This window comes from Wyeomyia smithii, chromosome 1, assembly GCF_029784165.1.
Source record: "Wyeomyia smithii strain HCP4-BCI-WySm-NY-G18 chromosome 1, ASM2978416v1, whole genome shotgun sequence".
Classification (NCBI taxonomy): domain Eukaryota; kingdom Metazoa; phylum Arthropoda; class Insecta; order Diptera; family Culicidae; genus Wyeomyia; species Wyeomyia smithii.
Genome location: NC_073694.1, coordinates 138358488 through 138373163, shown reverse-complemented (window position 1 = coordinate 138373163; position 14676 = coordinate 138358488). Strand labels below are relative to the sequence as shown.

The 14676-nt window shown below is 37.7% G+C and overlaps 1 protein-coding gene across 6 annotated transcripts in view; it reads left to right on the top strand.

Moving 5' to 3' along the window:
* The window catches only part of LOC129718521 (uncharacterized), a 740981-nt gene extending 727417 nt beyond the window's left edge, over positions 1-13564 (top strand). For 4 of the 6 annotated variants that reach the window (XM_055669374.1, XM_055669369.1, XM_055669373.1 and 1 more), the window contains 8 exons: positions 2682-2717; positions 2972-3196; positions 3277-3483; positions 3548-3758; positions 3815-3947; positions 9430-9636; positions 9706-9992; positions 10272-13564. In XM_055669374.1, the coding sequence (XP_055525349.1) occupies positions 2682-2717; positions 2972-3196; positions 3277-3483; positions 3548-3758; positions 3815-3947; positions 9430-9636; positions 9706-9992; positions 10272-12138 (3173 nt within the window). In that variant the 3' untranslated portion in view covers positions 12139-13564. The remainder of the gene's footprint in view (positions 1-2681; positions 2718-2971; positions 3197-3276; positions 3484-3547; positions 3759-3814; positions 3948-9429; positions 9637-9705; positions 9993-10271) is intronic. The other 2 variants (XM_055669370.1, XM_055669371.1) reach the window with 2 other exon arrangements.
* The last annotated feature ends 1112 nt before the right edge of the window (positions 13565-14676 follow it).

The window sequence follows — 14676 nt, the reverse complement described above, 5'->3', positions numbered from 1 at the left end:
GCAGCAAAAACAAAATCTAACATTAATTTGTTTAGTTACTAAACACGCGAAAACTTGCCTCCGTACAGGGACCAAACTTTGTTCTAGCAAAAAAAATCGTAGAGACTTGATCACAAATTACGTTACACTCAAGGAGGAGCGAGGGAGTTAAGAAATAAACAATGTGAATGCAGTGAAAAGGGGTTAAAGATACGATTTTTTGGAAGGAGAAGGGTAACAAAATCCTTAAAAATCTGTCCACGTGGAACATGGATGGCCCCTAATATACACACAGGATGACCCCTAATATACACACAGGATGACCCCTAATATACACGCAGACACACACCACAGGCTCAGTAAGATTTGATATTGGCTGCGCGTCATGCGTTGAACTGTTTGAAGGTCGATATTTTTAACCATTAACATTCTTGCATAAATTTAAAAAAAATTTTTTTTTGCTTCGATATAACGTCCTAACTCGATATAACGTAACGAAAATAAAAATAAAGTTGCCTCATATCGAGGTATGACTGTACTGAATAACAATTCAGTGGCATCCGAAGGTTCAAAACGATGCACAGTGCGTTGAATGTAGGGTAAGACGGGACAAAAATCAAAACTACACGATTTTGTCGATAAAACATATTCATGTAACAAGGAAAGTTGCCTTCAGAGCTACTAAATGCATAAAGGTCTTATGTGATACACTAAATCACAAAACTGTCCCAAACGGCAACGCACTCATCCTATACCAGAAACCGTTAATCTCTTTGTAAAAGTTGTACATTGTAACGAAAACTGCGGTTTCTATGTTTTACTTACTTTTACATAATTGCCAAAGTGACCTATGCGCAATTATAACGAAAAAAAATATTTTTTAGGTATTCTTTTACGTATTATTTTTTATATATTTAAGAAAGTGGTGACTCCAACCAAATCTCATGCTTTTTCATAAAATACTTTTTTATTCTATTGCATTTCACCCATTTCGAGTTCAATTTCGGACAACATACAGCAGAAAACTTGTGCAAATCTTCATAAACATGCCCGACTGTGTCTTCTGGTAGAGACAATATCGAAATATACACGATGGTCTTTTGCTTGCATTGCAGTTAAACCCCTTTTCAAATATCTGCTGCTTCACGAGCGATCGGCATTGACATACAAAAAATAAAAAATCTCTCAGAGTTGCAGGAAGTTGCAGCTAATTTTTATATATTTTGTAGAGGACACTTCAAGCAAACTTTTGATGTATGTTTTAGAGAGGAACTCGGTGGAACTTTTTTTAAAACGCTAACGAAAGTTTAAGTTCGCCTTTTTTTAAGGATTAATACCTTCACCAACTCATCATACCGATTAATCATACACGTAATCGAAACCAAGTCTCTCTATCAATGAAATATATTGCACTAACCTTGATTGTTATTTTCCATTTTGTTGTATTGGAATACACGAAGTAATTAAGTTTTACCAACGTTTAGAAAATGAGCGACAATTTAGCACGAAATGTGAAACTAATGATTGCACTGGACGCTGACGCTTGCTATGCTTGTATTACAATTTGTGATGCTTCCCAAAGCTCACCAATACTTGTTCACAACCCAGGAGATATTTGTGAACACTTCTGGGTACTTGGTGCATCCAAATAAAAAAGAAAGAAAACCGATTTTTGTCTATGGCTCAACGCACTGTGCGATGTACCTAATTTCAAACATGTTTTTCTGCAATCATTCACTTGTGATCTGAACAACATTTTCTATTTCGAGCGACCTTCATTGAAAGCAAGCTGAACCTGTTTACACTTTTTCTAATGGATAGGAGCAATAATTTTCACTTATACCGTAAGTTTCAGAGCTTCGCTTTTCTTTTTTCTTAGTTGGGTTTCATATAACACGTTCTTTGAAAAATCGATATTTTCAAAATAGATTGGAAGCAGAAAACGGAAATCCTGTATAAATAGAAGTTCGACTGGAAAGTACACAACCCAAAAGAACGAATGGGAATTTTATTAGTCTCCGTATCCTCTACCTTACTTTCAAACAGTAATCCTGTGTGGCAACCAACTGCCAGTTCATCTCGCTGTTATTTCCATTGTTTTTAGATTAGCCCACCAATGTTGATGGCGCAGTGAAGGTAACGTTTCGTATGTCGCTACAACAGAGCACATTCTTAGCCTTACCAGTAACCGACCGGTTGTATGAGATTTCATTTCCCTTCAAACTCTAAACAGGGCTTTATAGTAAAAGTTTAAAACGGAAAACGTTAGGTCTTACATTTGCTGCGTATTGTGCGTAACCAACGTCGATGACTTTGGCACCCAATATATGGTCAAATTACCCTTATTCAAATTAAAATTTGGACAGGAAACAATGTAAAAATCAACCTGCAAAAATTTTATTTTGCTTGGAACTGTAAACAAATTTGTTCCAGCAAAATCGAAGGTTGTGGATCGGATTTCTTCCGACCTTTGCCACGCATGCATTGATTTAAGGACCAGAAACTAGCAGAAAACAACTACAAATTTTGCGGTTAGTTGTTATAACCAACATTTCACGATAAATATGTTTACAATCACATCCCAAAAGTGTAGTTGTAAAACCTTTCGTTTCGATCGCGAATTTCCATCCCACATTTAAACCGAAATCCAGTATCGTTTGGTAATTAATTTAATAATGCTCTTCGATTTCTATCCACGCAAGCCCTTAATTACATGGTGGTCAATATTCAGAACTGTGGTAATTATTCTCGTTTATCTAGCTGTTTCACTAGCATTACAACCTGTAGTGATTTGGTTTGCCACCCATCCTTGTGCGATAAAGTGATTTTTAGCACTAACACTGGCTTTTGACGTAACTAGAAGGTAGACGGTGCATTATTCATACACTGCACATCCCAGGTGTGCTTGTAGAACGAAAGCCAGCAACGATTGTTCGCAAACTGCCATTAACCACCGTATCCTTCCGCTTTTTTGTTTCCTCTGCTTTTTCAGGAAGTGGCGGACCCTCGGTAACGAGCTGTACTGGTAGTGATGTCGACAAACAGGTCGGCCTTTGGGAGCGTCGAGTGAAAGGTCTTCGGCGGATGATACTAGGGTGGGACCAGACGAAACCACCCGATTTACCTAATCGAATAGAGATTGATGTAACCGGATGCAGCTCAGTTAGTCTGAGTTTGTATGAACCACTTGAAGGTGCCATATCAACCAAGTTCAAAGGTAATAAAATCTTTATGAAGGGTTATAGTTTGGATTCACTCGAATGAAGGAGAACTGGTTATTTTATTTTTTTGCAACAGTGCAATGGTCATCTCGTTCAGACTTCAGCAACATAGTTGGTGAGCGGGAAATCAATGAGTGGACCAGTTTCCACGGCTGTATGGGTGCAGTATGCAATCTGAACGAACTGATACAAGGTCGACGATACTTCTTCCGTGCTTCTGCCGGCAACATCAAAGGCTGGGGTTCCTATAAACTGTCCACACCAAACTGCGTCGTACCGTCCAGTGAGTGTTACCATTTTTCTACAAAAGTTAATTTTCCATCGCAACCTTTGCTGTCGTTCTTCAGGCTGGCGGGACATAGGATGTAGAGAAAACCGTTTTGCCGGTAAGCAACGCAATTTGGACGACTTGTTTAATGCTGTTCGGCTAGCTCGGCCCGATGATGCATCCGAGATTGCACTAGATGCGGTGGTACCAACAAAACGACCCATCAAGAAGAAGACCACAATCAAGCAGCTCTTTTCGGCGGCGTCCAAGTTCCACAAAAATTTGAAAAGGTAGCTTTGGATTGGAAATCAATTTTCGCTCTTTTACATTACCTTCAATAAATTAGGGGCATCTACCTGGCGTGTATTCTCTACCACGAAGACAAACTGCTGCTCACAAACGAAGACTTTGTACCGGTGATAGAAATTGACGAAACATTTACTAGTAACCTGCATACTGATTTCTATTGGATGATGAAGGTAAGTTGAAGATAGCCCTCCTCTGCGATATTTAATCAGCATTTTTAAATACCATTTGCTCAGTAGCCATATGTAAGGTCATATTTCAGACAGTAATAACTGTATCACTAGATGGATAGATGAAATGTTGGACGATTTTGTCATAAGTTAGTTTTTTATTATTACTCCATTGATCAGCGGTAAAAGTTATTGAAAATTTTTAAGGTCGAAATCATATATGAGAATAGCCGGAAATCATATATGAGAATAGCACAGATGTCATAAGTATATACCAACCGCCTACATACTGTGTTATCCTCTATATAAACAAAAAGTTCCAGTAAATCAACAGGGTGTTCAAGAGGCTCGAATACACTTTGAAAATGTATTAAAAAATGATAATACGAGATATTCTTTTCTGAATCATTTTTATTAAAGCAGAATTTATTGGGTACCATTATGACATATCAGCTTGATGCACTTCGCTGTATACTCTCAATGTGCTCTTTGAAAATAATTTTTTTATCGTAAATAAGTCCCAAGTACCTTCATTTTAGTAGCTCTGACCAGATGTTGAGTAGTGAAATGTCCGTGGCGAAATCCAAACTGTTCATCTGCAAAAATTGAATTTTCATGAATGTGTGACATCATCATGTTAAGAATAATTCTCTCATACAGTTTACGTATCGTAGAAACTGATTGGTCGATAACTCGAAACCTCAGCTGGATTCTTATCCGGCTTTAAAATTGAAGTAATTTTTGCATTTTTCCATAATTTGGGAAAATATGCAATTTCGAAACAGCAATTGAAATTTTTTTTAAAAAAATCATTGTGCTCTCAGGAAGATGTTTGATTAATTAAAGATTAAACATTCCATCGTCACCAGGTGCTTTCATATTTTTGAAATTTTTAATAATTAATTTAATCTCCTAGAGCCGACCATTTTGAACATTGTGCAAGACAAAGAGTTTCTTAACAGAAAACACGAGCTCCTGAGCTGACTACGACGTAGCGGTACTCTTTTTTTGTGCTTGGTAGATAAACAACAAATGTCAGTAAGTCGACACCATGCGCGTCGGTTAGCCTATGAGGCTAAAACTGAAGTAATATCAGTACATTGCATGCACATGGTGCGCACCAACACAACGATGAAACGTTGTATTCGAACTTATTGAACACCCTGTAAGGTACCTATATTCATGTGTTCCTCGTTATAACGTAATCGTTTATTGACACAATAAAAATAACTAATGGAAGTTATTGTTACTACAATTGTTAATCATGTACAAAACATTAATAAAAATCACTGGTGAACGTTATAACAAGGAAGGAATACCTGTATTCAAGATAAATAACAAATTTTAGCAACGATAATAAGTTAGTTTTTGTTATGTCCATTAACCAATCGTGACTGGCACAATATCAAATGAATTATTTAATTTAAAATGAGTTTTTTTAATAGACGGGGAACGTTTGTAATTTTTTGTTAATTTACTCAGATTTATTAGAAAATTTTATTGTTTGTTCTGCAAAAAATGGTTACAATTCAAACATATAAGATGTTTTTTTTTTTTTTGTTTTAACTTGACTTCGTTTCAAAACTCATTTTTTGAGTTTTTTTCTTTCGCGGGTCCTAGGAGATGAGATTTTTTATTTCCATCACGCGGGAAATCAATTTTTGGAAATTTTGGATTTTTTTTAAGTGTCCTTAGTCAACAACAAACACGCTCAGAGAGAAATGAGAGAATATATATGTGAGCTCTCTGTCTCTTCTTTCTACCAGTTTTTTTTTTTCGTTTTGTTTATGCACGCTCAGTTTTGTTCAAAATGGCGTCGACACAAGGGCCCTGTACAAGAACATTGTATGTCACTAACTGAACTGCAAAATAATTTTAGCAAAAAGTTCAAACCATTTTAAGCGATAATCTCCCGGTTTGAATTGTGTAATTGTAATGGAAGACCGGCCAAAGTAATGGACAAAAAAGAACTTCGTTCTTCTAGTCTAAATTATAGTTCAATTCCAGTGATTTGGCTATCAATCATGTGTACAAGAACAAATGTTTGAAGAAAATGTTGATTCCGTTTCTTCGCAAATACCATGGCGATGGAAGATATGTGTTTTAGCAAAAAAAAATTTACATTACGACAAAAAACACAAACGTTCTTGAACAACTATCCGACCCCATTTGTACGCAATATACGCAATCTAACCAACCTGCCCCAGTTTCATCCAATCAAGGATTTCTTTTGGATTCTAAGCTGCTTGTTGTACAAAAATAACTAGAGATCAACGAGCTGCGAACAATTGATTGGCAGAACCAATAGATGCATCCGAAAAGTCGACATAAAAACCGTTCAGCACTTTTGTTTCGACATCATAGAAAAGCTTCATCGGAAGGCCAGTTTTGGCCTTACTCATTTTTTTTCGTTGATAATGAATGTACATTAGGGTGTCCCAAAAATAATCGATGTTGAAAAAGTCAAGGTGCTCAGCCCTAAATTGAAAGATAATGTTATTTATAGCATTTTTGTAGAACATTTCGACTTTCTAAAAGGTCGTTTTCAGGTTGCCCAAACGTGATTTATAAAAAAATGACTTTTTCAAGCTACAAACCCACTTTTTTGCACTTTTTTCAATTCAGATTTTTTTCAATCGTTATTTCATTGATATTTTTTCAATGAAAAGTTAGTAAGAACAGCCCCCCTAAAAATTTGCTTAGTTGCGCCTATGTGAAAGATATATTACTGTGGAGTACCTCTCCTACAAAAAAAATTCATACAATATCAGTAAGAGAAAAACTTTACTGATAGTTAATGATATTTTTTGTTACTGATAACTATCAGTAGTTACTGATAGTTTTCCCATCCCAACAATGCCGACCAAATGGCATCAGGTTTATATAACGTTTAGGGGCAGGGCCGGATTTGGGTGATAGGGGCCCGAGGCAGATATCATCGTGGGGCCTTCTTTTCTTAAAACATTGATTGGTTATTGTGAAATAAAAAGTGATGAGTAAAAAAAAGATCATCTCCTCGGCTTCTTGTCTATTTCATCTGGCCTAGGACTAGGGGGCGCCTAGAGTCGGCAGGCCCGAGGCATTTGCCCCCCCCCCCCTCAAACCCGGGCCTTTTTAGGGGTACCTGGGGTAATAAGCACCGTTGATGCAAAATGCACCCTCTACGATTTACAATGGAGAAACATTTTAATAACAAAATGATAATTCTATTATTTTAATTTATGTAGTCACCCTGTCAATATGGCAGCACTATAATGTTAAATAATGTAAATAAATACAAAAAAAAAATCGTTGCATACGGTTTAATTATTTTCTCAGCTGAATTAAGTGTTTTAGCTCTTCAATTGTTGTTTTCCACCAGCGAAAAGTGTTAGTGCATCAAATATATATCGAGCAACATGTTTTTAATGAAATATATGTATGTTTCAATGAGAATTACCGTTATGTAACCAGAAACATTCATTTGTTACGTTCGGGGCATCTTTGTAAAAAAATGTTTGCTTACATTTCATCTCACTTCCAGCATTGTCCGGAAATTCAATCGGCGGTCATGGACCGTTAAACAGCTGAAGGCAATAAAAAACGGTGTTTTCAAAAACCATGCCGCTCGAGTGTAAGGAATTCCAAAGAAAACAATTTTGCCATTATTTATTGGATGACAAAATCAGCCGTGCTGCCCCAATATTGTGGTACATTCTGCCCTGTGGATGGGGTGCATTTTACCTCATTTGAATAGTGTTTCTTGCATCTTTGTTGCGGTGCATTTTACCCCAGCAAGGGTGCATTTTGCCTCGATTGACGACTTTTCTAATTATTATACTCATTTAAAAGAAAGTGTGTCATGCATTTTCTACAATGTTTCAGTATCAGATGCAAGTTTCAACGAATAAATAAGCGTTCTAATATTTTGATCAGTATATAACATTGGATTTATCTCTTAGCTTTAACAAGAATATACTCTGCTTTCGTTAGCTGGTGCGTTTTACCTTAAAACACCTACGCTTTGTGGAAGTTTCGTCAATTCTGTGTTTTATTGCTGGCTGTTGCACAAACAACGTTCATTCAAGTTTCGTTCAATTTTTTTATACTGAAGAGCTATTTCCCTAACACAGACATCAGAGAGATAGATTAAATGATTGCAAGATTATTTTCAGATTGTAAAACTGATTTGATAAACTTTAACAATAATCAAATAAAGTTCCCGATTGAGGGACACTATTCCAAAGAGCCCTGACCTATTTTAAGCAGTTTTCATCGCCTAAAAGGCTACAATTTTTTTTTTCGGCTGATGTTGATTCAAGAGATTTTCCGTGTTGAACGGTAGTTCGTATATTCGTAGGACAGCTAATTAATCAGAGTTTTTGTTTTCGTCATTAAAATTGTCGATATTGAACAAAATTCAGGACATTGAAGCTCGTTTTGTTCGACTGATTAAAATAGGCGTCACTGCTTGAACCGTTCCTTACTCTATCTTCTAATGTTTCTACGTCACCATTTCATACAACACTTAGGGTTATATATCTTAAAGTATTATTTAAATTATGTATACCAATAATTGCTTCATTTTCAAATTAAGTCTAAATTATTCCAGATTTAGAAAGTTTGAACTACGCACGAAAATCTAGCTAATTTTTTTTAACTTATGGTTCAAAAGTTACAGAAAGAAATGAATCATTAACAAACGTATTTTTCAAAATGTAGGCTCTTATATGTGTGAGTATACGCTCGCGTATGTACGACCGTGTGTGTGAGTATGCACGTATGTTCGTATGTATCATCAATCGTGATTTTACTTAAGAACTAGTTGAACATACTTAGAATCATTTCTTATATTCCATTGCTCAATTAGCAAAACTCACCGTTCAAATATTACGTCACATTTCACACCTTATAACTTAAATATCCCTCAAATAATCGAAGTCTGCCAACAAACTATCCAGCACCAATATTCTGAGAACGCAAAGAGCGAAAATTTCCATAAACGGTATAGAGATTATCAGTCTGTTGTGTTCGTTTTTCTTCTTAGAATTAAAGTTTATGAGCTACTTTTTATTTAACAAAATCAAAGATTTAGGATGAAAAAGACCAGATCACACCACTAAATCGTTCAATCTGTGTTTTCAAAATGAAACGGTGTTGAAGCCACAAACGGCTAATTTCGAGCCACCACTTCGAATTTTCAGAAGCACAAAACATGGAAATAGACAATGCGTTTCCCGTGAAAACGTTATTTTATGTTTGCTTCACCGCAGCAAACATAAAATACCGCTTTCACAAGTGACGTATCTTGTGCCTTTGAAAATCAAATCAAATTATTTATCAATCGCCCCTGTGTGCAACCAGTCGCAAATTAAGCATAATCTCGCATTCCTAAATATAAACTAATTCATTTTCACGAATAAATGCATATATTGCAGAGCAAAAATGTCCTTTCTTCCCATAAATTCAATGATAATATCATTTTTTTCCATTTCATTCGAAATAGGTCGCTTGCACCTGGGACGATGTGAAGCTGCTGCGAATGGACATGGAACGGAACGCTTCCTCTGCGATTCACTTTCGAACCAAGCTGCTGTCAGCCGCTTGCCAGATGCAAGCCGCCCTTTCCATTACGGACCTAGGTCAATTATATTACAAACCGCTGCGAGACGTGCACGGAACCGTGGTGCTATCCTGTGTTAATTGTATAAAGGTACCGCATCGAAGTTTTTTTTTTGAAAAAATAAAAAATCTATAATTTCTGCTTTGTTCTTCTTTGCAGCGCCCTAAAAGTATATCAGTACTGAACTCACGTTGGATACCGCTGAATAAAATTCACAAGAAGCTAGCCATTTCGAGTGAAGATAGTAGCATCAACGAATTGCTAATGAACTCGATTCAAGACCAGATCAACTATCACCAGGTGTCCAACATTCGCCTGCCACGCGGCCTTTATGTTGGCTATCTCAAGATGCAAAGCTCTGTGGAGGTCATCCAGGTGGTGGTTCCTGTGAAAGCGCCAAACGTGCTGCCGCACTGCAAAATTCGCGATAATCCTCATGTATCAGCGTAAGTATGGTGGCATAAGATGTCAGTTTGAGTGACTGGTTTATCGCCCCTCGCACATAATAAAGGTGAAATTTGTCAGATGGTGTATAAACCGCTTCCGAACAGTGTCCGCAATCTCATTCATAGCGGAACGTGACTGTTAACTGCAGCACGTTTTAACTTCCTTAGTTCGGTAAACACTGGACTTCGTTTTTTTTTTTTTTTGTATTGTGCGTGCTCTTATTAAAGTTATTCATGTAACTTACACCGAAAGTCACAAACATTTTAAACTTCTTCCAGGGAAGAATGGGAGCTCATCAAACAGCACAAACCGTCCAGTTTGCTGGAGTTTCGACCGAAGAATCAAGGGCCGACTGAAGTTCAGCTGCATTTTCTAGAAATACTAACCAAAGCTGTACACAATCTGTTCCAGTACATGGATATATCGGTAGACGTGGCAGTCGCCCATCGACTGTACGATGTAGAAGTTATCGAAGTAAATCAAGACGTAAGTTTTCTAATCGTTTGCCCACCAGCGGAAAGCAGCTGCGCAGTACCTGGTCAAAAGGACATTCTCTTGCAACGAGGTGATCTGTTCTCAATGCCAATTCAGGCCTTTGAGATGATTCATTTGAAGACCTATCAGAGTAACATTGTGCAAAAATACTCGAGATTATCCTGCATTCTCGAGTTGGATACCATGATGGCGAACCATTTGCATAGGGAAGCATTTAGCACGTTAGAGCTGCAAAAGGCAAAAGATCGGTTAGCAAAGTTACATGATTTATCAACTGGATTGAACACGATTTGGAAAGCCGTAAGATGGCTAATGGATGTGATAAGTTATGCGAGAGATCGAGCCAATATGCCAGAACTAAATATGAAACAAATCCTAGATTACAAAAGCACATACTTTGGGAAAAAAGTTTCAACAATCGTCGACAAAAAAGGCAGCAGCGAACCAAAACTTTTACAACCACCAGGTTGTGCACCCATCTTCCACAAAAGTAGCCCAGGCCGAGGATCCTGGCCTGGACCAACAGCAGAAAACTCTTCAAGTCACAATGGCCTGCTAGGTGCAGAATACTCTAAGTCTGAGCAGCTGCTGAAGTACAATAGTCAACGCTTCCTAGATGTCAGTAACGCCAATTCACGGAAAAACAGTGCTGACTCAGCCTACTCAAACTCATCTAACAGCTTCTATTCAGTAACAGGAGTTGAACCGGAAAAGGAGTTTGTTGTTCCACGTTTGCCACCTTCCCGTTCAGAGGACACATTGAACATCGAAAAAAAGAAAACTTCCGAACAATCCAATAACAGCAACAAGAAACGACCGCCAACAATGTATTCTAGCTATTCTGCAACTTCTAGTCCGTTACTCAATGTTCGAGCTCCATTTACAGCTACGATTGCTACCGTATCCAAACCAGCAACCAACGAAGACATGGAAAATCAAACCGCCCAACTGCCGCTATCGAAAGTAGTAAGCAAAAAACCTCGCGAGCAGGCTCTTAAAACTCTCAACCAAATCGAGCCCGATTACGAGCCGATAGTTACAACCTACTTGAAGCCGACGTTGACCGCGTTACAAAATGAGGCGAAAGGCTACCAAACCGCTCTCCATATAGCTGAGGAACCTGCTAAACACCTTCAGCAACTTCCACCGGACGTTCTGGATCACCGAACGGCACCCGAACTAACCATTCCCGACCTTGCGCAATCTCATCAACGACGTTCTATTCCACCTGCTATTTCCGAGTCTACGAGTACCAAGACAGCCAAAGCCTCGGACTCTGGTAGCACGGCACCTTTAACTACAAGCATCGTTCAAGTATACGCTGCCTATGAAACGGGACTTCCGAGTGGTACCTCGTTGAAGTTACGGGTCACGCAGAAAACATCCGCCAGAGAAGTTATTGATCTTGTGGTCAAACAGTTAAATATGGCGGTCGTCTTAAAGGGCAAAGAAGGTCCCATATATGCCGCTGACAAGCTGGAGAATTTCTGTCTTGTCGCTGTAATCGGTGCCAGGGAACGCTGCCTACGTGACGATTTTCGGCCTCTTCAACTGCAGAATCCCTGGGAAAAAGGTCGCCTATATGTACGCCAAAAGCATGATTTGTTGGCAGCAATCGAACATTCCAACCGTGATACGGCTGAAATATAGTTAAAATGTATGTTAGTAAGTGTTTTCTGTAAATTAGAAACTTTCTCTTTCTTAGTACTGCATAGATATAGACATAATCAAACATAAAATGAGACAACAATGAAAGACACCGATGTGATAGATTCTGTTTCGTAAAATGAAGGTCTTCTAGTGCAAATTTCTAGCTCTCTGTATTTTAGAAAAGTGGTTAACGATTGATAGAAGATTTGTAATTTTTTTCTGTAAAAGAAAAAAGACTAAAACATTTCAAAACTTTGGGGGATGATACTATACCGATTTTAAACAATGCTCATTGGAAACTTGTTTTTAGTATACTACTAACCAGGCTAAAGAAGGTTTTTCAATTTTTCGCAGCAAAGCACTTATTATTACCGCTGTACGATAAAGTAAGAATGATTTTCAGTAGATAAAATAGGTCGAAATTTTAGGAAAATTTTAAAAATGGTTATAGCATTGGTTTTACAATTAAACATTGAGAATTAAGTTCAGAAATAGTTTCCCTCAGATACAGGTCGCTGTGACAAATTGTTCGTCAAAAAATGTTGGTGCATATGTTACTTTTATTTTTTTCTATGCTATCACATGCCATACGCAAGAGTTAATCTGGAATTGTTATGGTTCAATTCGGAAATTAGATACAATGTAGTATGACTAGTTGTAAAATAGTATGATTTTAATAATAACATCCAAGATGCGACCCGAAAAAAAGTATGAAATGTTTTCAATGTATCTTGATGATAGGTATGTAAAGCTTAAATGAAATTGAAACTGTTATTTATATGATAGAAAAAGGTCCTATAGCAAATATGACTGTTGTTATACTAATGAAAACAGTAATATAAACCATTTTAGACGCATGAATATGAACTGGAGTGGAAAAAAAATGGTAAAGGAGAGTAGTCATCTGACATGGGCACATACATTGTATTTTTTGTTGTTACCTTGAATCAAACTCTTATATGATAAACAATAAATCAAAAAAAGTCTTATATGCGCCACAGCAACAACAAATTTTACCACTGGTTTGAGACTCGCAACGAGCTTATCCCGTTACAAAACGATAACATTAATTCTATTTTGTACTGAAAGCTTTCCCATTAAAAAAAAAACAGAACGGCTTTTACACGCATATTTCAGTGTGTAAGCTCTTTTGGATATTTCCTTCGATCATACTAGGGCCTACCAACTAAATAACTATCGCAGTAAGAGAGCGTTACAAGTAACAGATGATCATGTAAATAAACCGATATTTTAACTAGTAAGAATCAAATCAAATCAATATACGAAAGGCTACAGCTACAGGACCTAGATGGATATTACACACCAATCACGTAACCACAAGCAGAAATCCCAATAAGAGGATGCAAAATAAAAATCTATAGGATTGCACAAAGATTCTCTAATACATGTTGAACTAAAATTATTATCGGGGAGTTTTTCAACAATTGCAAACTATTCCGAATGCCGTTTATAAATTCGAGCATACATACATACTAGGGCGGCAATGAGTTGTATGAAAAAAAAAATTGACCTTCAATTGTCGCTTAGAAGTAGTGCTCAAAAGTTTCGTCTTCTCGAGAAAATACTCCATGCAAAATTTTAGCACCTTGGGAACACATGCCTCAAAGCGGTCAAAGTTTCACGAAAAGCAGCGATGAGTAACAGTACAGGTATTAGTTTGGGGTTCAAACTAGTGGTGGGAAATATCGCCCAAAACGGACATCGATAACAATCGATAAATTCGGGGCTTTTATCGATATTATCGATAAGTATCGATAATTTGACAGCTTACGTTTGCGGTAAAAAAAATTTTTCAGATGATGATGAAAAAAACTATTTCAGATGGTGACGAAAAAAACTATTTCAGATGGTGATGAAAAAAAAACTAGGACAGATAATTGAGTTGGATAAATTTCCCATGGAAGGTTATCATGTTAGCTTCCTCGCAAAAAAAATATTACGTCCTTGCGTGCGGCCTTCCGGCAGTTAACCGGAACATTCGCCATGGCGGACGAAAACATGCGTGTAGCCATGTTTTTAAACTCTTTATCAATTCCTCCTCCGTTTTCGCGACAAAATTGTTGGAATAGATCTTGCGCTTCAAGTTTGCCCAGAAATTCTCGATGGGAAGCAGGTGAGGGCATTGGGCGGATTCGCCGACTTCGGTACCACATCGATATTCAGCCGCTCCATTTCCTCCAACGATCGCTTCGAGTAGTTGGCCGACGTCAAATCTGGCCAGAACACCGTGTCTTTGCGCTTATGGTATTTCTTGATGAACGACGCAACTTCTGTCAGGCACTTCGTACTATAATATTCACAGCCAGCCCGGAGCGAAAGAAGAGCAACTTTGACATCCCTTTCTGCTGATTGTCAACCACAGCCGCACCTTCTTGGGGAACTTGGTCTGTGAAATAAACTTTACTTCCCTGCCCTGCTAGTCGTTGCCATCCAGGGTGAGATTGGTCTAGTCGTCCATCACCACTGCCACGTCGCGATTCGCCGGGAAAATCGACTTGACCATCTTATTCAACCGCT